This window comes from Ochotona princeps, chromosome 10 (assembly GCF_030435755.1).
Source record: "Ochotona princeps isolate mOchPri1 chromosome 10, mOchPri1.hap1, whole genome shotgun sequence".
Lineage (NCBI taxonomy): Eukaryota > Metazoa > Chordata > Mammalia > Lagomorpha > Ochotonidae > Ochotona > Ochotona princeps.
The window spans coordinates 43,608,947-43,631,970 of NC_080841.1; the positions used below are offsets into that span (position 1 = coordinate 43,608,947).

The window sequence follows — 23,024 nt, forward strand, 5'->3', positions numbered from 1 at the left end:
TTCACAAACTATGGCATTTTATTTCAGAGCCTTTGCTTACATTTGTACAATATATTACATAATTCTTCATTGTTGCAGATTCTAATATATACTTTATAGCTTTTATTCTATAAGCTTTTTCTTCAACAGTTTGTTGTCAACAAATCTTTACAGTCCTGTACAAATTTGAATAACTTGAAACCATTTTCAACAAAATTAGTTACTGTAAGTAAGCACATACTACAAGACTGAAAATGCTTTTCTTAGAAAAGTTGAATGTAAAGGATTCTGACACGTTAGCATCTACAACAAAACGCTTTGAAATTCTCACATGTCGAATTGCCAGGAAACAAACAAAACATGCCAGCTCCATCCAAAAAAAGTACACAGAACTACAATTAAAACAGTAAAACAGTCTGTACAGTAAAGTACTGTATAATAACAGTGCCAGGTATTAAATAGTTTGAATGAACACATCCGCAATATACAAATGTCTTACAAAGGTGAAGAATTAAATACAAGTGCCAAACAGAACAGAGATTGGAATCATACAACATAAAGTCAATACAAGTGAAAACAACTTTGCGTTCATTCTGAATTTTATACAAGGCATTTAATTTTATAGGCCTACTGTCCCAATTAGCTATTTATACTGAAAACAGCCATCCTTTCGAGACAGTTCAGATCAACAACCTTGAACCATCCTAATAGTTGTTCCTGAAGTCTTTTTGTTGTAGCTCATAATAAAATAAGCAATACAAATGAATTATCTGTATTTAAAGGAAAAGAAACATTTACAAGAAAACACAAAAATATAACTGTTATAATTCATTATGAATAAATATACACTTTGAACTGGCTAAGTACAATCTTTATACATTGTTTAAGATTTAATACAGTTTATTAGCCACTTTCTTTTTTCACACAATGTATTATATCAAAATTAAAAAAAAATACTGATTTATAGAAAAATGGCAAAGTACAGTAGTTCCATTCCAATTTGAAGGGGCGTGAAAAGCCACTGCAAGACCTTTTAGCCTAATTCAAACCTGTAAACATATTCAGTCTTTTTAAAGAGAATCTTTCATAATATTTGGTTACCAGGATTGATGTCTAATATCCTGTTGACTGCAGGTTTTGAATTTATTACATGTGCTTGACTTATACAATTAAAGCCACCCTGTGGTGACTTGCATTAAAAAACAATTAGCTTGTACAAATGAAAATAGGTTCATATTTTTTCATAAATAAATGGAAAAATATCAAATGTTCCAGCTTTAACAAAATACAAGGGAATACATATACAGTAAGTTATCTTACCATGTTCTGGCCCACCCCGTTAACTAAGTGTACTGTATTGTCTTTCCTGGCAGTGAAAAGCCTCCATTTGCCACAGTGGAAGGCCTTCAAGTTACCAGACACACAATTTCCAGACAAGGTGGAAACAATTATTGCTTGAGGAAAAGCAGTTCATTGTACTTTTTCTTCATAAAAAAAGTGCACTTAAGTGCCAAGTCAGCTTGTCAAGAAACAATTTTTAAATATAAAATAGTGCTTGTCTGATTTTTTTTTTTTGTGCCACTGTGCAGTATATAAAAAAGACGTGGCCCTCAACAGCCATTAAGTGCAAAGTGCTTTAGCAAGTCCTGCTGTCACCTGCACTCAACTGACATTCCATTCTGTGATGTGCTGGACATTGACGGTTCAGCTAAAGTTAGCATAACAGCAGCTGTTATGGAACTGGATGAAGGTGAAGAAGATGATGAAGACGTAGCAGCACCTACAGAAAAGAGGAAGCCAAACCAAGAGCTTACTTTTTTTTGGTGAAAGTACATCTGACAATTCAGGAAAATAAAATACCATTCCTCTGTAGTAAAACCCGTTGTATGAGGATACTTTAAAAAGCTTAAGGGTAAAATGGAATGAAATAATCTTACTTTGGTGCAAAAAAGTTCATGCAGTTTTTTTTCCACAATATGGACTTTCTGTGAACTTCTGAGGATCTCTTACAACAGGACCAGTTAAGAGAGTGGCCAGCTACCGCAGTATTGAGATAGGACAAATGAGGGAACGCTTCAGGGTGGATTAAATACAGAAAAATGTGTGACCAGTTTATAAGACATGGGAACAAAATATGTTACACACCTTTGGAAACAATACCAAAAAGAACTTTGAATCCATTAGGAAAAATCTATTATATAACCCAAAATTTCTTTGCCCCAATTCTTGCATCTTTTTGCCTCTTTTCTTTTTCTTTCCCCAATAAATCTGAATGGTGAAGGCTAAATATTTTGGAACACAAGTCCATCTCAACGAAATCATTCTTTTTAATTCCAAAGCAAATGATACCCAAGTTATTTTCTCTAAAAAAAATCTCAGGCCCAGCGTGATAGTGTGGCAGTTAAAGTCCTCACTTTGAATGAGCTGGGATGCCATATGGGCACCAGTTCTAATCCTGGCTGCCCTGCTTCCCACCAGCTCCCTGCCTGTGGCCAGGTAAAGCAGTGGAGGATGGCCCAAAGCCCTGGGTTCCTACACCCGTATGGGAAACCTAAAAGAGGCTCCTGGATCCTAGCTTCTGATTGGCTCAACTCCAATTGCTGCGGCCGCTTGGGGAATGAACCATTGGATGGAAGATCTTCCTCTCTGTCTCTCCTCTCTATATCTTTCCAATTAAAAAAAAAAAAAAAAAAAAGGAAGGAAGAAAGAAAATTCTCAAAAACAAAACAAAACAAAACAAAAAACCCACACACACAAATTTTTTTCATAATTATAAATATGTGTTCAATGTAGTTAAACACACAGGTTTAACAAAATGATTTTTTTTCCAGTGGAGTAACTTAGAAAATCTAATCTCCCCCTCATTTACAACCATCCTACTCTCCAATATTCACCTTCCTAACAACTCCAGTAATTTCTAATTTTTAAAAACTCTCTTAGGATAGCCAATTATTAGCCAAAAACAAATCTGGCCCATCTCTTCTGTAAAGAAAATTGTATTGGGACACAGCCCTAGTGTCCACCTACTACTGACTGAGAGAGTTCACAGCTATAGAGGAAGGGATGAATAGCTTCTACAAATTGGCCCACAAAAACAAGTACGTATTATTTATATTTTCTTTACAGAAAATATCTGTAACACCTATTTTACATGAATTTGATCTCTAAAATCTGGAGATATGACATTCAAATTTAAAATATGTACATTTAAAAACATAAGCAGAAGCAAACATGATATACTGGGTCTAAAAGTGTGTTCCATCTCTATACATGCACATCTTATTCTTTTTTTTTTACGATTTATTTATTTGGGCCCAGCAGTGTGGCCTAGCAGCTAAAGTCCTCGCCTTGAACACCCCGGGATCCCACAGGAGCACTGGTTCTAATCCCAGCGCTCCACTTCCCATCCAGCTCCCTGAAGATCTTCCATCCGATGGTTCACTTCCCAAGCAGCCCCAACCCCTGGAGCTGAGCCAATCTGAAGCCAGGAGCCCGGGTCTCCCACACAGGTGCAGGGTCCCAAGGATTTGGGCCATCTTTGACTGCTTTCCCAGGCCACAAGCAAGGAGCTGGTTGGGAAGCAGGGTTGCTGGGATTAGAACTGGTGTCCATGTGGGAATCCCTATGCGTGCAAGCCAAGGATTTTAGCCACTAGGTTACCTCGCTGGGCCCACATCTCATTCTTTTCCAAGTGAAGTAGTACCCCATTGTATTTATAAAATGTAACATTCAATTTCTAATTGCTTTCTGTTACTAAAAAGTGTAATATCATGTGTATCATAAACAAAATTTTAAATATCTACTTCTCACCAATTTAATCATACACTTTAACTATTTCTACTTACTATTATTATATACATAACACAAACTTTTGAGCTACATATTTTCCCCTAAGGATCACTGCTGGAACTGCAATTACCTTGTTCTCCAAATAGATATTTTAAAAGTTTTACAAGATAATTGCTTCCGCTTTTAGCAATGAGTAAGAATGCAAATTTTAGTGTGCTGTTCTTAGCTCTTGCTTTTAGTGTATATATGTAGATATATACACTAAGAATGATCTGCAATGCTAATTGTCCAGAGAAATCTTTTTAAAAAGATTTATTTATTTGTTGGAAAGGTAGAATTACAGGGAGAAATAGAGGAAGATCTTCCATCCACTGGCTCACTCCCACAATGGCCAAGAGACAAGGGCTGGGTTAGACCAAAGCAAGAGTTTATAACTTCATGAGGGTCTTGTACACGTGTGGCAAGGGAATAAGCAGTTGGGCCATTTTCTGCTGCTTTCCCAGGTGCAAATGGCACCAAATGTGTTTCTATTTCAGAGTAATGGTTCTCAACCTGTGATGACTTTGCCTCTCTTTTTCCTGAGGATATTGGGCTATGACTGAAGACATTTTTGGTAGACATAACTGTGGGTGCCACTGGCATCTAGTGGATACTGGTCAGAGAGGCTGAGAAACATCCCACAACACACAATACAGCTCTCCACAGCAAAGAAAGATCTGACACAAAACGTCACTAGAGCCAAGTTTAAAAACCCCAGGTTTGATAAAAGGACTGTTCTCTGGCTAGTAATTTTGTTATGAACTGAATTATGTCTTCCTAAAATTCTGTTACAGTTTTAATTTCCAATATGACTATATTTGGGATTGCTGAGTTGATTAAGATCATAAGGGTACGATCCTAATCTACAATGGGACTGATATAAAGATCAGAAGAGACAGCAGAGAACTCTACACACAGGCTATGTGACGACATAAGGAGAAGGCAGTTGTCTTGTAACTCAAGACAGGACTGAAGAAATTAAACCTATTGGCACCTTCATCTTGGACTTTGTTTCTGTAACTATGAAATATTAAATATGCATTATTTAAATCACTCTGTGATATTTTCTTATTGGCAGCCCATGTAAACTAATATAACTCCTTTCCTCATGATTTTAAACAGATTAATTCCTCTTGTCACTGAAGTCTCAACCAAAATGTCCTGATCATTTGTAACCTAATATAACTCATACAGTGTTGGCAGGAATATAGATCACTGTAACCACAATGGAAAACAGTAAAAACATAAAAACAAAAATAATCTCTAGGAACCACGAGTGAGTCTCTGTGCAAAGGATATGAAATTAGTATGTCAAAAATTTATTTGTACCATATTGACTAGTCACAATAGTGAAGATCTGGAATTGCAATAATGAAGATGTAGAATCAATGTAAATGTATCAAAATATAAATGGATAAAGAAAATATACACATATTTTTCACATTTATTTAGTAGAAAACTATTCAGCTAACAAAAAATTTTTAGTTTTCAGTAACACAGATCAATCTGGAGATCACAGTGTTATGTGAAAAAACCCAGGAACAGAAAGACATATACTACATGATTTCAATCATACGTAGCATTTCAAATAAGCTGAGCTCAACGAGGCAAAGAAAAGAATAGTGGTTACCAGAGGCTGTGGTGGGGATGAGTATGGAAAGAATTTGGTTAATATGCAAGAAGTCACTGCCAAATAAATCCTGTTGAACCAGGATACAGAGGGTTACAATCCAAATACTGTCCCATGCAGTTCCAAACAGAAATGAAGATTTGTTTTTTCAATATTCTCATTACAAACAATATAAATGCCTTAAGTTGATCACTACATGACGTGTAACTAACCTGAAACACCATACTGTGTCTGCTAAAGACAGACATTTATTACCAGCCAGTTTAATACCAGCTCTAGGGCTGGTACTATTGACTGGGTTAAGCTTCTACTTGGGACAGTGTTCAACTACTGGCTACCCTGCTTCCAATCAATCTCTCTACTAATGTACCTTGGTAGGCATCAGGTTAGCCCAACAGCTTGGATCCCTGGATGAGAGTTCCTAGTTTCTGGCTTTTGTCTGATCCAGCCTTGGGTGTTGCAGCCATTTGTGGCCATTTAAAAAGCATATTTAGGGCCTGGTGCCTAGCAGCTAAAGTCCTCGCCTTTGTCTTGCGTGTGCCAGTGGCACAGCACAGAAGATCTGTCTCTTATTGTCTCTCCTTCCCCCTGTATATCTGACTTCCCCCCAAAAAAATTTTAAAGCATATTTAAAAATAAAATAACCCATGGAATCACTGCCTTTCACTAACCAAAACAAAAATGTTATTTGGATTTGGGGCTAGATTGCAAGCCCTATGGAAGTGAGTGTCATGATTACAGATAATTCTCTCCATTTTCTAGATAAGGGAACTAAGGCAAAAGACATTTTATTTACTTGAAAGGCAGTTACTGTGAGGAAGAAACAGAAATAAATCTTGTATCTGCTGGTTTATTCCTTAGATGGTTACAATAGCTAGGGCTGGGGCTGGGCCTGGACCCCATCATGGGTTCCGGGGACCCAAGCACTTGGGCCAACTTACATTGCTATCTCAGACCATCATCAGGGAACTGGACTGAAATAAGGCAGCTGGGACACAAGCCAGCAGTCATATGGGATGTTGGCACTGCATGAGCTTAATCCATTATGCCACAACTCTGACCCCAGGCAGAAAGAGATTAAATAACTTGTCTGACATACAGACATAAACACATATTAATCCAAATGCTTAGATAAAATACACTTAAATAAAATAAGATGAAAATACTTACTTTCTCTCTCTTTCTTCTTTAAACGTTTTCTCCTCCGATCAATGGAAGCAACTTCAGATTTTAATGACAGATAATGTTTTCTGATTTCCTGCAGTTTTTCTTGAAGTATTGTAATGCGTTCAGCACTTGTCATGTTTTCTAGGTCCGCTATGAATTTAAAACATTAATTAATATGCATTTTAATTAATTAATTAATTAATTAGAGAGGTACAGACAGAACGAGCTCCCATCTACTGGTTGACTTCTCACATAGCCACTATGGCCCAGCTGTGGCCAAGAGGTAATAAGGAAGTCAATGCAGGTCCCAACACGGGGTACAGGAATCCAACTGCTTCAGCCATCACCTGCCACTTCCCAGGCTCTAAATTAGCAGGAAGCTTGAGTCAAGAGCCGGGAATCAAATTCAGGTACTTGGATGCGCGATGTGGATGTCCTAGCTAGTATCTTAACCAAATGCCCATCCAATACGAATTTTTGAAAACAAAAGTGGTAAATATATACAAGGACGTAGTGTGGTTATGGAATAAAGTCAAGGCAAAAGAACTAACACTTCACAATAGTTATTTCCTTAGTCTGGCACATAATAAGTACACAATATGTTTTGAGGGATGAATATGTACAGAATCAGACCTTATGATCTAAATATGTATGGTAAGATTTCTAATCATTAACAGTAACACTATGATGTGTCACTAAAAGAAATCTGACTTAAGGAAGGCATTTTGTACAGTGGTTAAGACTGCTTAGAACAATCACATGCTATTTCAGAATGCCCAGGTTCTAGCCTAGCTCTAGTTTCAATTCCAATTTCCTATTAATACAAAATTCTGAAAGTCTTATTGTCCATGTGGAAAACCTGACTAGTTCTATAGCTCCCAGTTTCAACGTGGCCTAATTTTCACTACTGTGGGCTTCTGGAGAGTGAATCAGTAGACGAAAGGTCTTCTGTCTCTGTCTCTCTCTCTCCCTTCTTTTCAAATGAATAGGTATTAAAATAAAATTGAAAAGCAAATCATACTTAGAAGTAAGACTAGGAAGACATAAAAAAGTTAACTTTCTATGTTTTTCAGTGAAAACTGTTCATAAACTATTCTGTTGTCTTTACTTTTTAGTTTTTTCATGAATGCATATGACTTTGTTACTGGGAGAAAAATGTCAAAGGTTTAAAACATTTCATAATCTTAGAATACCTGAGGTTTTTCCCTAAATGAAGAACTCAAGTGTGTCTTTTTTATTTTTAACTTGAAAACGTTGCAGAGATTGAGACATGCACACACATACATGTTGAGAGAAAGGGTAAGAAGAGTAAGACATCCTCCATTCACTATTTCACACCCCCCAAACGGACCCAACAGCCAGAGAGATGAACTGTTCTAAAGCTGGGATCCTGGAGTTTCTTCCAGCTCTCCCATGAGGGTGCAGGGGCCCAAGCTTTTGGGCTATCCTCTGTTGTCTTCCCAGGCTATAAACAGGGAGAAGGACTGGAACTGGAGCAGTGGAGACTAGAATCAGAGCCTATATATAATGCTGGTACCGCAGGTGGAGGATCAGCCTGTGTCCCACTGCACTAGCCCCTAGTGTGTCCTATATAAGACATAACTATCTTTGTTATAGAGATCCCTCACATACACAGAATACAGAGAAGTATAAAGAAACTCATGACCCTATCACCCACTTTTAGTAGTTAGCAATTATGTCAAATCTTAAGTCACTTACACATTTGAAAACTCCACTTGTAAACTTTGGGTAGTTGGTTACTGTTCTCCTTTAGATCAGGATCCTTATCCCCATTCTTTCCACACTTTCCTGGAGACTGTGTCCTTGCTGGAGATTTGGTACTATGGGACTTCATTCCAGTGGAAACTGATTTGACCGGCTGAGTTTTAGTTATACTCTCACCAGCTGAAAGTTCTTCACTGTCACTACTGTTTGCTAAAGGAAAAATAAAAACATTAATAAACAAAAAGGTAACAAAGAATCCATGACAGATTTTAATAAATTACATAAAACTATTTGAATTTCCTAGTATAACAATCTACCTATAAAACTAGACAATCACACATAAATGCAAACATCCAAGTTAAAGATTAAAAAAAAACTTTTTCTTGTTTAAACTGCAATAATAATAATACAATTTTAAAAAACCCAACTAACCTTCCAAATTATATATCCTGTCAAAAACAAAGCAATCACCTCAAGGTTTCTATTACTCTATAATGTTAATATATAAAGTAAAATATAGCAAATTTTAAAGCTATGCAAACTTCTTAATTCTGAAACTTTAGATGGGGCAAGTGTTGGAGAGTGTGGGGTTGGGCTATTGCTTTTTGGACACCAGCATCCCATGCGAATGCCGGATGGAATCTCCACGATTTCATTTCCAACCCAAGCCTGTGCCTGGGATAGAAGCTCAGGATGAAGGCCTACATACTTGGGCTGTTGTCACCAATGTGGAAAACCCAGATGGAATTCTGGGCTCCTGGCTTCAGTCTGGCCCAGCCTCAGCAGCTGCAACCATTCTGGAGTGAACCAATAAATGAAAGACCTGTTTCTCCCTTTCTCTCTGCAACTCTGACTTCAAATAAAAAGATAAAAAAAAAAGTTTGCACATAACATTTTCCTTCTTTTGGCCACATACATGATGCTCAATCATATTGAATAAATTCCTTGAGAATATGCACAATTTTAACATGTCTAATGAATTTCTTCTAATATAACTCCTGTGTCACAAATAATAGCTCACTAAAAGAAACCACTGCTTTTCCCCTGGTAACTTCAGTTTCCTTCTGATGAATATATTCAGTAATATATGAACAATTTAGTAGCCAGTGTAAAAAATAAGCTACATATGCCTTTGGTAGAATTCAGATTCAGGACTAGAATTCAAATACTTAACCTTGACAGCTTACCATGTAAATAAGTGATGGGATTAGTATTTCCACAAATCACCTCTTTTTTTGGACATAAAGTATTATGTTAGATTTCATCAGCAACCAATTAAATTTAATAAAATATTCTCAGAGAAAAGTTAGTTCATTCTGATTTACCATGGCAGAAGCTCAATAATTAAAATGGAAGAATATAATCAACTGCTGAACCTCTAAACTGTATGGGTATATTAACGGACTTGTTGAATGAGACCTCGCGGGGAAATGTAATTTAAGTAGTAAAGTCTTGAATACAAAAAATAACATAATGCAAGAAAAATATATCCTATCATTATAAATATCCATCAGCTACACCAACTAACTGATGGACAATACATGCATATGGTATATTGATTCTTCTTTTAATAGCCATAAAAAAAAAGACTAATAAGGCTTTAAAAGGCTGAAAAGTATTACAAATAGTAAAGGTACATAGCACCTCCTTCCCACCAAGCTCTTTTGGAAATAAACTCCACCACTTTTTTACACATAACAGAAATTCCCTCCCAGCCCCCGCCACTGCTTCTTTGAAACCCCTGGCAGCTCCAAGCTAAGCCACCCAAGGCTTGGTCCCACTCTATGCAGTGGCCTGCCTCCGCCTGGCTTTCATGGCCTTGCTGAGCACAGCCGCCCGGGGCCCGAGGGATGCCATATTCACCGCCTGGAAGTCATATGGGCTCAGCAGAACCTCGGGAGCTGGCCGAATAACCCTTTTCTGCACTGAAGTGCAGCCAAGCCGGCTGCTAGCAAAGGTCAGCCAGTGGAGGTGGCAGGAGTCTCCTGGAAGAGCAGCAGGAGGTCAGTGTGGGACACCTGAAAAAAAATTCTTTACATATTTTCCGCTTCTTCCTTTATCTACAGAAGAGATACAATGTGCAGCCTTCTGGAGAAATATAGATAGTATAATATATTTCATGTACGTCCATGAACAGAGTCATTGCTAGAGTGAAGTGTTTACTTGGAAGCATACTAGCTTGTAGCTGCTCTTGGGTCACATAGTTTGCAGTACCAAAGATAAATACAGACTGGAATTACTGGAATTAGGATTCTAAAGCTATCTTGATTGTTTCTATCTATGATCACTTTGTCTTGAAGAATCACTAAGCAGTCAAATTTCATAGTAATAAAAATCCATAACTAAATGTATAATATATATCTAATAGCAAATGGAAAAAACAGTGGAATATAAAGATAGCAATGAAGTTCATGTTTATATTATACTACTATTTTTACAAGAATTATTCAATCATTCATCAACAATCAATACTATTGCAGAACAACACCAACTTGCTTAGTCCCAGAGGTTACTATAGGATCAGAGAACTGTGTGACTATCCCTTTCCCTTTTAAAAAGTTTATTTTTAAAAACAAGAGGAGGGCTAAGGGAAGTGTGAAGAAGATGAGTTAATTTACATACAGAGGACAGAAAATTTTAGTGTGAAGTTTGAAGGTAGCAAGAAAAAAATGAAAACATTGCAAAAAAATCAAAACATTGATCTATCACATATTCTGAATATCCTTTTATCGGCTATTACACTTCAAAACCTAGAGGTTTCACACTTACTGCCTTTCCCCTTCTTTTTGTTGTTTACCACTGTCGTTTTATGGCTTCTTTTCTGCTTTTTTGATGAACTTCCTCCTCCCTGAGCATCTTTAACTCTTTTTTGACCTGTACAGGCTACAATGGGAAAGAAATCAAGTAACAAAATAAAATCAAACACACCCTAGGTATAAATTAATTACACATTGTAAAAAAGCAATTCCACACCAATGTTCTCTGTGAGATTTATAATTAACAAGGAAATTAAAATAAAATTTTAATGAATTCTCAAAATTCTTACATGTAATAAATATTAGGTTTTTTTAAAAGAAAGTATGTGTATCATTCTTAGAAAAATCAGTATAAATTAAAATTGTTTTCAACATAGCTCTGGGAGTTTATGTATTTAGAAATTGAAGAATACTTATTTGCTGAAAATAAAAGCTGAAATTTATATTCACAAAAAACAGTAAAATCTAATTACTGCTTAAAGAAGTCAATGCTGTAATGCCTTATAATACAATTTGAAATGATATAAAATATTAATAGGATAAACTTTTTCCATAATTTATACTTTTATTTTAACCAATTTGCTTTAAAACAACTTAGTTCCCAGGGTAATGCTTAGTTCATATATAAACTATGTATGTAATATATTCAATATAATATACATTACAAATACATCTATGTAAATATTTGTAATGGTATGTGTGTGCATGCATGTTTTAGAAATTCAATGCAGATGCTCTAAGAAAAAAATCTCATCTTCCAGATGGCAAATGATATCATCACATGATGAATGTCTCCTTTTTTCCTTGACTAGTTCAAGTCCTGTTCTCATACTGCAGGCTTCATTGCTACATCACTACCACAGAGTAATGTGTTCTTCATTTGGTCCTTAGCATCCACTATACTTTTGTGTTTTTCCTAAGTATTTCTATCATCTCGGAGTACAAAAAAGACACCTTCATGCAGACACTAAAGAAGTGCTGTCTTGGGCCCGGCGGCGTGGCCTAGCAGCTAAAGTCCTCGCCTTGAACACGCCGGGGGGGTCCCATATGGGCGCCGGTTCTGATCCCAGCAGCTCCACTTTCAATCCAGCTCCCTGCTTGTGGCCTGGGAAAGCAGTCGAGGACGGGCCAAAGCCCTGCACCCGTGTGGGAGACCCTGAAGAACTCTTAGCTCCTGGCTTCAGATTGGCTCAGCTCTGGCCATTGCGGTCACTTGGGGAGTGAATCATCGGACGGAAGATCTTTTTCTCTGTCTCTCTTCCTCTCTGCATATCTGACTTTGTGATAAAAATAAACAAATCTTAAAAAAAAAAAAAGAAGTGCTGCCTCCATTTAGTTCAAATGTCAGATGCCATAATATGTTATATAAATTAACATGATTATACAATCATATAAGGTTTGCTACAAAAACAAAGTTTCTTGGTTCTGTTACAGTGGCAAAATCAACATTCTATACATACAAATACAACTTCTTTGAGAATGGGATGGGCTTATTAACTGAAACTTCTTAGTGTTTTTTTTCATTGGCTCTCATGTTATTCATATCTTATTATTTTGATACAATTTAAGTGAAATATAAAGAAAGTGAGTTAAAAACTATTTATGCTGAAGCACAGATTTTGTGATCACCAGGTTTTTCTTCAGGAATGTTTAATTTAATACTTTCACACACTAAGAAATTAAAACTTTCCAAAATACTACATGCTAACTCTTCTCTGTTAGGTTTAATAATGAGCATGGCGAAAATACAACCTAACAAAAACTGCAGTTGTAAACTTTTATAGTATTGTTGAGAGCCTATCTGTGCTAAGACTCTTTCATACATGCCGAGATAGTTTACTTCCATGAAGGTTAAGTAAAGCACACAAATACAGCCACAGTAGCTGTATACTTATGAAAGAAAAAAAATCACCATGATTTAACTGCAACTATACTTTTTTGCTTACTTATTAATTTTAAGAAGAAATGTCTTAGGACAGGTGACTGGCCTGGTGGTTAAGACACCTGTTAGGAAACCTGCACCCTGCATTAGAATTTCAGAGTTTGATTCCCGACTTCAGCTTCCTGCTAATGCAGATCCTGGGAGGCAACTGAGATGGTTCCCTAGTTGGGCTCCTGCCACTCTTAGGAAAGACCTAGCATGAGCTCCTGGCTCATGTCATTCTCTGGGCCAACCTTAGGCCACTGTAGGAATTTGGAGAGCAGACCAGTGCATGGGAGCTCATTCTGTCTTGCACACAAATATTTTCTTTAAAAGAGGAAATGCTTTAACTGAAGATTTGTGAGAAAACATTAAATTAATTTACATGGTATATTATCTTAGCAAAAAAAGCTAAAGGTAGCAGATAGAAATTGGATATATGATACAAAATACATACCCTAGGCACTCCTATCTACAATTGGAAAATGTACTTCAAAAGTCAACTGGTTCTTTCAAAAAAGCAATGCTGTAGATTATTGACACATATGTTGGTCCTTCAATTTGGAAGCTATGCATCTAAGAAAGCAAATTCCTTTACAAACTCACACAAGTTAGTCAGGATTGAAAATCAGTTTGACACGGTTGTCTGAGGAAAGCAGTGCCTGGATGGTTGCTCCAAACCCCTAAACATGGTATTTGGTTAAGGGTGGAGGGGTCTGTCAATAAATCAGAATGTTTGTGAAAAACTGCACATGACAACTTCAAAGACAATGTTACAGAAACATATTTAAGCTGCTCATGCCATTTTGTCAATCAGTGTAGATAGCTGTTTTTCAAACAGGTGTGGATTTGTGCCAGGGTGCAATTTCTAGCATGTGTTCTTGTCCACTGTGAAAGGTTATGGACAGTTCAAGCAAAGGGCTTTAAAGGCCTCTCAAACTTTTAAATGAATTTCAGTATTATTCAAATTATCTTTCAAATTCCCATTTCTACTATGTTTACACAAATAAATCAGCTAAGTGCCTTACATTATAACAAGAGGTACTGTGAAACCACTAAAAATACAAGAGAGGAAATTCTAAAAATAATCAATATGGACTTCCTCCTCACCTTTCTCAGGATGTTCTGGCTCCGGCTGATTACTACTGTTGGAACTCACACTGGCATCAAAGCCCGTGGGTGAGCTATTCCCCTCAGACTGCAGGTCTTGAAGCTCCCCTGTAACACTATCCACCTCAATTGTGCTATCAGTTTCACTCTTGATACTTCGAACTTCTTCTTGGTTTGGAGCCAGGGGTTCTGACACTGTGACAGAAGACTGCTGCTGACTAGGTTCTGTTACCGTGACTGACGCAGGCGATTCAGGTGTTGTAGGAGGTGTATTTAGCACTGAATTACTGCCACTACTTGGAAATTCGGCTTTTCTGTCATTGATTTCTACTGTTTTTTCTTCAACAGCCTTACTGTCGACACCTACTGCCAATGGTTTCTCTAGCTCTACGCGGGGTGAACAACTCTCCTCCTCAGCCACAGTCTGTAGGGACTCCTCTGTTGCTCCTTCCTCTGGGGCAGGATGGGGTGGGGAAGCTGCCGCCTCTGTATCAGAATCAGAAAAAAGCTCCTTCAGAGTTTTTTTAGGCCACTGTCCCTGAATACTTGACCAGACATCTTTTCGATCTTTAGCCCTGCTGTTTTGAAGTCTTTCATCAGAGTTATTTAAAAGCTTTATCCTTTTTTCTGCCACTTCTGAAAATCCTGAATAGAAGCCAGTTGTCCGTAGAGACTTTCTTTTATCCTCCAAACCATTGTATTTCTTGGTTGGTGTCATCTTTGCTTTTGATTTTTCTTCTTCATCTTCATCTGAAGAACTGTTGCTACTATTTTCTATGCAAAGTGATTCTTTGCCCTTGGTCTTGTCTTCCTTTTTGCTAGGTGATCCACTTTTTAAACATTCTTCGGTATTGCAATACCTTCTTTTGCCACGTTTTATTTGTGGTTTGGAAGATTTGTCTGTTGCATCTTTCTTGACATCCTTTCGCTTTTTTGTGACATCATCATCTTCATAATCAGTATCTTCAGATAATCCTTCCATATCTTTTCTTAGTCTTTCTGGAGATTTTGATCCTGATTTGGATATTACCAAATCTGTGTGAACTTTGCTTTCTTCAAGCAGAGATGAGCTGTTCTGTTCTTCTTTAGAAATAAGTTCAATTCTGGTATGAGTCAAATGATCGATCTTGGATTCTTCTTTGTCATTACTACTTATGTCCTCAGCACTTCTCTCATCTTCTTGCTCACTGTCTTCACCAGAACTTTCAGAAGCTAAAAAATAAAAGGAGAAAATGGTAAAGAAAACAACTCTAGTAATACCTTTTACGTACTAAACACTTTATATAGCAGCCTCTGTGTTTAACAGCTACCTTTTGGGGTTGCTAGCTCTGATACCCTTTTTATAGATGAAAAAACTATGTTTAAAGACATTCCACCAATAATGAAAATGTCCTATTATCATGATTACAGTAATAGTTACACCACTGTATGTTTTTATCAAAACACATCAAAGTGTAAGCAATGAAGTAAAAAATTTGATCTGTGATTTGAACTGATTAAAATTTAAAAAACCCTCCAAATTTACCTAAGTACAATATGATTTTAAAAAGGCAGACAACAGAATTCTTATAAATTAACACATTTTAATTAAAAATTAAACATTACAGCAACCAATTAAATAGTCAATAAAAATATAGTGGTGAAATTTATTAGAAATTAGGAAAAAGAGAAAAGGACAAACAAAAAACTTTTCAAAAGTATGTTAAAGTATACTACAGAAGAAACCATACCAAAGTACTAACAAAAAATTTCTTTGTAAAGAAGATTAAATGAAAGAGGAAATATTCAACAAGATTATTTTTTAAAATTTCCTGGAATAGAGACACCCAAGTTCTTAGAATGAAAAAATACCACATAACAGGGGGTGGAAATATATCCACATAAGAGATAGCTAATTGAGGATTTATAAACCAAGATTCAAGACTCCAGAGGAAGAAAAAAGTAAAGAAATAAGCAAAACAAGTCACATACAAAGTATCAGGAATTAGAAAAATTCTGAACTTCATAGAATCAACACTAGAAACATAACAAAAACAAACAACAACGACAAAAACGAATTAATACCAATGAAAGGCTCCAACCCAGCTACTCTGAGTTAAATATTCCCTCCCAAAACACAAATGAAATGTATGTAACACTGCCATTCTAACAGTATTGGGAGGCGAGACCTTTTAAGAGGGTTTGATCAGGAGGGTGCCACCCTCCTAACTGGATTAATGTTATCCTGGGAATATGCTAGCTTTGTAGGCAGCAGCTCTGTCATAAAATAAACTGTTTCCAGCAGGTCCTTTTGCTCGCCCTCCTTCATGACCATGCCACACAGCTCTCTCACAGTGTGATGCCCCCGACATGTTTTGATGCTGTGAGAAGGCCCTCAGCAGAGGCTGACAACTTCATATAATTGAATGTCTCAGTCTTCAGAACTGTGAGAACACATTCCTCTGTAAAAATCACCCAGTCTGTGGTATTCTATTATAGCATGTATGAATAATTGAATGAAGATATATATACACATCTCTAAAAATTTACCTTCTTTCTGACACAACTGCTTCTTTTTTTTTTTTAAAGATTTATTCATTTTATTACAAAGTCAGATATACAGAGAGAGGAGGAGAGACAGAGAGGAAGATCTTCCGTCCGATGATTCACTCCCCAAGTGAGCTGCAACGGCCGGTGCTGCGCCAGTCCGAAGCCGGGAACCTGGAACCTCTTCCGGGTCTCCCACACGGGTGCAGGGTCCCAAGGCTTTGGGCCATCTTCGACTGCTTTCCTAGGCCACAAGCAAGGAGCTGGATGGGAAGTGGAGCTGCCGGGATTAGAACCGGTGCCCATATGGGATCCCGGGGCTTTCAAGGCGAGGACTTTAGCCGCTAGGCCACGCCGCCGGGCCCACAATTGCTTCTTAAAAAGCTATAATAGAATGTGCTCCTCAAAGTAAGAGTAAGGGAAGTGGGGGAGAAGATTTCAGCTATCAAGAACAACGCGATTCTAAGGACTGCACCAGAGACCCTAGGATGGATATCCTCATTCTCTCTCTTTGGCTCTATACACTGATGAAATCCCAGCACTCTGCCATGTAGGCTGTTGCCTGAGTATCAGTGACATCATTTTATCCAGCAGAAACATTCTGCTCTAATTCTAACAGAAAGCGATAAACCACAGTAATGCTAAAGTTGGAAAACACAGAGCACCCTACTACTCCTCTTAGCTCATCCATTACAACTATTCTAACAAGGGTGAGCTTTTCAAACTCTCAGAGAAGTTGAATCTGAGATTAGTTTGACAGAAACTCTATTCAGATAGTATTGCTTGCTGCTCAGGTTTTTTTTTTTTTTTTTTGCTAAACTAAAGAACACTTCTTTAAGAATAACAAACAGGCCTCTACGTGATAGCCTAGTAGCTGAATCCTCGCTTTGTATGTGCCGTGGAGCTGCCGGGATTAGAACCGGCACCCATATGGGATCCTGACCAAGAACTCTAGCCACTAGGCCCTTAATTATTGTTATTGCTTTTTTTAGGCAGTGAGAGATAAATGAACAAACTCTTTCACTCCCAAATGCCATATGAGTCAGGGCTGGGCCAAGCAAAAGTCAAGACCCAGGAATTCACGTTATGTTTTTCAGATACATTGGTAAAGACTAAAGCACCTAAGCCATAACCTCCTGCCTCCCATGGCAGGAAGCTAGACCAGAAGATGAGGAGTTGGGATACATAACAGGGACCCTAATATGGAATGAGGGCATCCCAGGAGGCAACTTACGCATTACATCAAATATTTTCCCTACATGCTGTCAGAAGGAAAATACAGGACAGTGTTGTGGCACAGTACATCCAACTACTGCAGTGATACTGATCCCCATGTCATAGTGTTAGTACTTGGGTCACTGTTACAAGATAGGACTTCCTGGCGTCTGGCTTTGGTGTAGTCCATCCCTGGCGTGTGCAGCCATTTGGGGAGTAAACTAGTGAAAGTTATCAATTTCCATCTCTCTCCCTCTCTGAGTTATTATGTCTTTCAAATACATAAAACAAATCTTTCCAGTCAACATGGGGGCAGTGGTGAGTTAAATCATGGCCTGTGAGTACTGGTGACTATCCTGGCAGCTCCCTGCTAATGCACCTGGGAAAAACAGTAGAACACAGCTGAAGTATTTGGGCCCTTGCAACCTTGTGGGAGAACCAGCTAAAGCTGCTGGCTTTGTCCAGGCCCAGCCCTAGACACGGTGGCTGTTTGGGCAATGAATTGGCAGATAGAAACACTCTGTCTATTCCTAGCTCTGCAACTCTGCCTTTCAAATAAATAAGTAAATAAATCTTTTAAAAAATGTTTAAATAAAAAAGAAGAAAAAAGAGATACAATAATAGTGCTATAGGGTGAATATTACATTTTTCAAAATGCTATTGTGTTCTTGGCTCTACTAATAATAGAAAAGATTTCGAGGCCTTAGTTAATGCAAACTCTATCTCAAACAATAATGAATAAAAATCTGGTTAAAAACAGAATGCTACTGCACTACCTTTATAGAATTTGACTTATGAAAACCAAAATCAAATACTTGCATGCAGCAGGTTTTTTATGTTTACCTTGAAGTCCATTAAGGATAGATGTAATTTCTATGGATTTAATATGAGCTGTATCAGAGTTTTTGGCATCACTAAGATCCAGTTTGGTAACCATTTCAGGAGAGGAGTTTGTCTGAAATGGAGGTTTTGACAAGCGCCGAAGTTTACAATTTTTAGGAGAATATTTTTCATCTTTGTCTTTTTCTTTGTCTAGTTTATTCTATATTAAGAAAAAAAGTATTTTATGTTAGCCATAATTTATGACACATTTATTAGTAACAATGTTATCCATTTTTAACTCCAATTAATAATATATTATTAAATATAGGACAAAAACAAAGAATATAAAAATCGTCTTAAAGTACTTACCAAACTGCTATAGAATGAGCAAGAAGGTTTTACATCTATTATTATTTTAATAGGGAGAATTAAATTGGCACTAGGCAACTGAGGCTAGTAATTGGTGCTTATTACATAAGTGTTTTAAATTAAATCACATTAGGTTTAAATATTAATTGAAAAAACACAAGTTTCTCCTTGCTCATTTTCAAACCTTTGAAATGTTCATTATAGATTCTGTGTTGGGAATAACAGTATTCCACAAGCAAACTGAGCATCCTGAATAAGAAATTTGAAATAACTTGAAGATTTCAAATTAAGGATGATCAACCAGGGAATCTATGCAAATATTCTGAAATTTAAACAAAACCAACAATCTGAACACACATTCAGAAATATCTAGTTTGGAATGCACAAATAACATTAATTTTCCACATGAGTTCATTAGATATATGTAGGGTGTAATTAATACAGTCTTATGAACACATTCTAAGCTATTGCCCATGGTTAAACATGAAGACGAAAAGAATTGCCAGATAGGCTCTTCCCTTGCCTTCAGATATCTTCTTTCCTTCCATGGAATGGTTTACAAATATTACAATGGCTCATGTCTCTTAGTCACGCTAAATGAAATCTGGATTGGTTATTTCATACAATTCTGAGGCTTAGTCTCAAAGATTATTTAATGCTGGTTCTAAAAGGCTTTCCATTCATGTAACAAAACTATAATAAAATCTAACATTCAATAAAACCAACATTTCTAGTCAGTATAACACAAAGAATACTAAGAAACACACATTTAATTGCAAAAATTCTTCAAGAAAGAATGACATTTAGCAAAATACCTTTATTTTCTTCCGATGTTTTATCTTTGGCACATTTTTATCAGCAGGTCTTACTATTTTATCTGCTTTAATCCATTCATCATATCTAAAATGAAAAGAAACTAATTTATATATGCATAACACATACCACAGAAGGAACTATACTATGTCAAAGAGAATCTCATATGCAGAATTATAACAGTTTAGAACTGAGTAAGACTTCAGAGGTCATTTTGCTCAACTTTCTGGTTTGGTGAAGAAGCTACCAATACCTATTCAGAGAGTTTGTAATGTTAGCTGTTACTGGTTGAGCCAAGCCTAGAAAGCAAGATCTCTTGCCTTCTTTCTCTGCTTTAACACAGAGGGAAAAAAAAAAAACCACAATAAAAATTGACAAAAAAATTTTTTTACACTTTTTCCCCCTTTGTTTTATACTTAAAGCAGCAAGTATGCATTTTTCCCCACTATACAAGTCAGGAAGATAAGTGTGATATGACAGATATGTCGTGGCATATTGGCACAGTGCGATGGAAAAGGATCTTGTTATAATTTGCAGATAATGCAAAATCACCTAGGAAAAAAAGTGTCTTCTCACAAAATACTAAAAAGACTACTGAGCCAACTTTTCCAGATTAATTTTCACATTTATTTATTTTAAAGGCAGAATTACAGAGAACAAGTGGTAGGTAGAGAAAGAGAAAGAGAGGTCTTCCATCTGCTAATTCACTCCTCAAATCACCACAATTGCTGGAACAGGGCCAGGCCAAAGCCAGGAGCCAAGAATTCCATTTGGAATGGAATTCCCACTATGGTGGCAGGGGCCCAAGCATTTGTGCCATCTTCCACTGCTTTGCCGGGTACATTAGCTCTGACCTGGATTAGAAAAGTTCAACAGTCAGAACTGGAACCAGCACTCATAAATTGTGCTGGAATCACAGGCAGCAGCTTAAGGTCCTGTGCCACAACACTGGCCCCAGTTTTCCAGTATTCTGATGTTTCCTATAAACACAGATAGCTGGAAAATTCCAAGAGCTGAGATAGCAACTTAATTCAGTGATGACAGTCTTCAGGATTTTATAGGTAATAAGTCACTACTGACTGCAATAAAGTTGTGTGCCTAAAACCAAAATGAATGATGGCTCATTTTTGGAAAAATTAAGCTAGGGAAAAGAAACATTTAACAGTTTGTTGTTTGAAAATTACACACAAAATAGAAAACTCCGTGACATATCTAAATCTACAACATGAACCCTGAAAACGACTTCTGAATTAAAATGTCCTCAATATTGGAGATATTAAATGAAGTAAGGAGCAAATCAAAAGGTAAACAACATGGGTAATTACCTGACTAAGTTCTCACTCCAGTACATGTCTGGAAAAGTGTCTGTGGCAACCCTCAGGGAAAATTAACTGGCTAGTGCAAACTACTGGTTGCAGCAAAGCTGAGGACCCAACTCCATACAAGGGGTTTTGTTGTGGTGAGCTACTCAAAGTTGCTGAGGGCCACAATGAGAATAAGACAGAACAGGGAAAGCAAAACTGTTAACATAATTGCTGCCTACTAGTCATGTGGTTCTGATCAAGCCAGTCTCAACAACAGGAACTAGTTTATTTCCATGTTAAATAAAGGCTGTATCAAAAACAGAGTAAAGATAAGAATATATTTTGAATAGCTTTAAAGCAAGTGTTACTGTACCAAACATAATCCTCTTGCTACTTACACTGGCACAGTAGCAATGATCTATATATCCTTTGGTACTTATAATGTTTCTGTTAATACAGAAATTGTATTATGCTTCATAAGGCAATTAGTTCCTTTCAAAATTAAGGGTTGATCATGAACATAAAGAAAATATCTCTTCCCTCTGCAAAGTTCAACATAAATTCCTACAGGCTGCTCAACTGGAGTTCAGTTATGAAGCAAAGTTAAAGCTAACCAATTTTGTTTAAAAGAGAATAAAACAAGTTGCTTATTTTTTGATGGGTTACAATGAAGATACTTCATAATGGCTACATTTAAGATTAATGTACACTGAACTAAAAGTTTTTTTTTTTTGCACTTTTAATAAAGGACTATCTTTTATGTAGCTGGTTTTGTACGATTCTTAACATCAATAAGGAAAAAAACCCTGCATTTTTGTTTTCTATTTTAAAGATGTACTTATTTAATTGAAAGGTAGAGCTTCTTCAGAGATGGATACAGAGAGAGAGAGGAAGAGAGGAAGAGGCAGAGAGATAATCCTTCTGTTGGTTCATTCCCCAAAGGGCCATAACAGCTGGGACCTGGTCAGGCCAAAACCAATGGCAAGGAGCTTCATGCAGGTCTCCAGTGTGGGTACCAGGGGCCCAACAACATGGGCCAGCTTTTGCTGCTTTCTCAGGCACATTAGCAGGGAGCTGCACAGAAGGTGGAACAACTGGATATAAAAAAAGTACTCGCATCAGATGACAGCATTGCAAAAAGAGGTTTAATCCATCACTCCACAATGCAGAGCCCATAAGTTATATGTCAAATTAGGGTAATATAGCAGATTTCAATTTAGGAATTAAAAACCATGATATTACACATCTGTATAAGTTAACACAGAATATCAAACATAACAAAGGAAAACAGTTACGTTTTCAGAGATACTATGTTCATAGGAATAGAGGAAGATAACTTTATTACTCAGAAATAGTAACTGCTGCTTAAATTCTCTTAGGGGTTGGCATTGGGGCACAGGGTTAACATGCCAGCTTGGATATAAGCATCCTGTATCATAGTGCCAATGGAAGTCCCAGATGCTTTGTTTTACATCAAACTTGCTAATGTGCCTGAGAAGGCAGCAGAAAGCGATTTGATTACTTGGGTCCCTGCACCCATGTATGAGACCTGGAAGAAGTTCCTGGCTCTTGGCTTTCCTGATCCAGCCCTAAAGGTTGTGGGCATTTTAGCAGTGAACAAGAAGAGGGAAGATTTGCCTGTGATCTCCCTCTCTTTGTTGCTCTTTCAAGTAAGTAAACAAATATTTGGAAAAAATTCTTAGAAATAATTTTCCTAGACAGCACAAACATATAAGTAATGAGAGAACGGATGCTCAGTTAGGGTAGACAGATCAGGGTTCCCTGCCTGAGCTCCACCGGTATTCCCTATTATCCTACACTTTATAGTCACTAGAAAATAAGGGTGATATGAGAGGACT

At 37.1% G+C, this 23,024-nt stretch overlaps 1 protein-coding gene across 9 annotated transcripts in view; it reads right to left on the reverse strand.

Annotated features, from left to right (window-relative positions):
• ARID4B (AT-rich interaction domain 4B) overlaps nt 1-23,024 on the reverse strand; it is a 118,080-nt gene continuing 95,056 nt past the window's right edge. For 7 of the 9 annotated variants that reach the window (XM_058669368.1, XM_058669367.1, XM_004578526.4 and 4 more), the window contains 7 exons: nt 19,864-19,948; nt 18,701-18,899; nt 14,117-15,328; nt 11,099-11,212; nt 8,324-8,539; nt 6,608-6,754; nt 1-1,759 (listed from right to left, as the gene is read on the reverse strand). In XM_058669368.1, coding sequence (XP_058525351.1) covers nt 1,632-1,759; nt 6,608-6,754; nt 8,324-8,539; nt 11,099-11,212; nt 14,117-15,328; nt 18,701-18,899; nt 19,864-19,948 — 2,101 coding nt within the window. In that variant the 3' untranslated portion in view covers nt 1-1,631. Of the gene's footprint in view, nt 1,760-6,607; nt 6,755-8,323; nt 8,540-10,172; nt 10,348-11,098; nt 11,213-14,116; nt 15,329-18,700; nt 18,900-19,863; nt 19,949-23,024 lie in introns of those variants that run through there. The other 2 variants (XM_058669371.1, XM_058669372.1) reach the window with 2 other exon arrangements.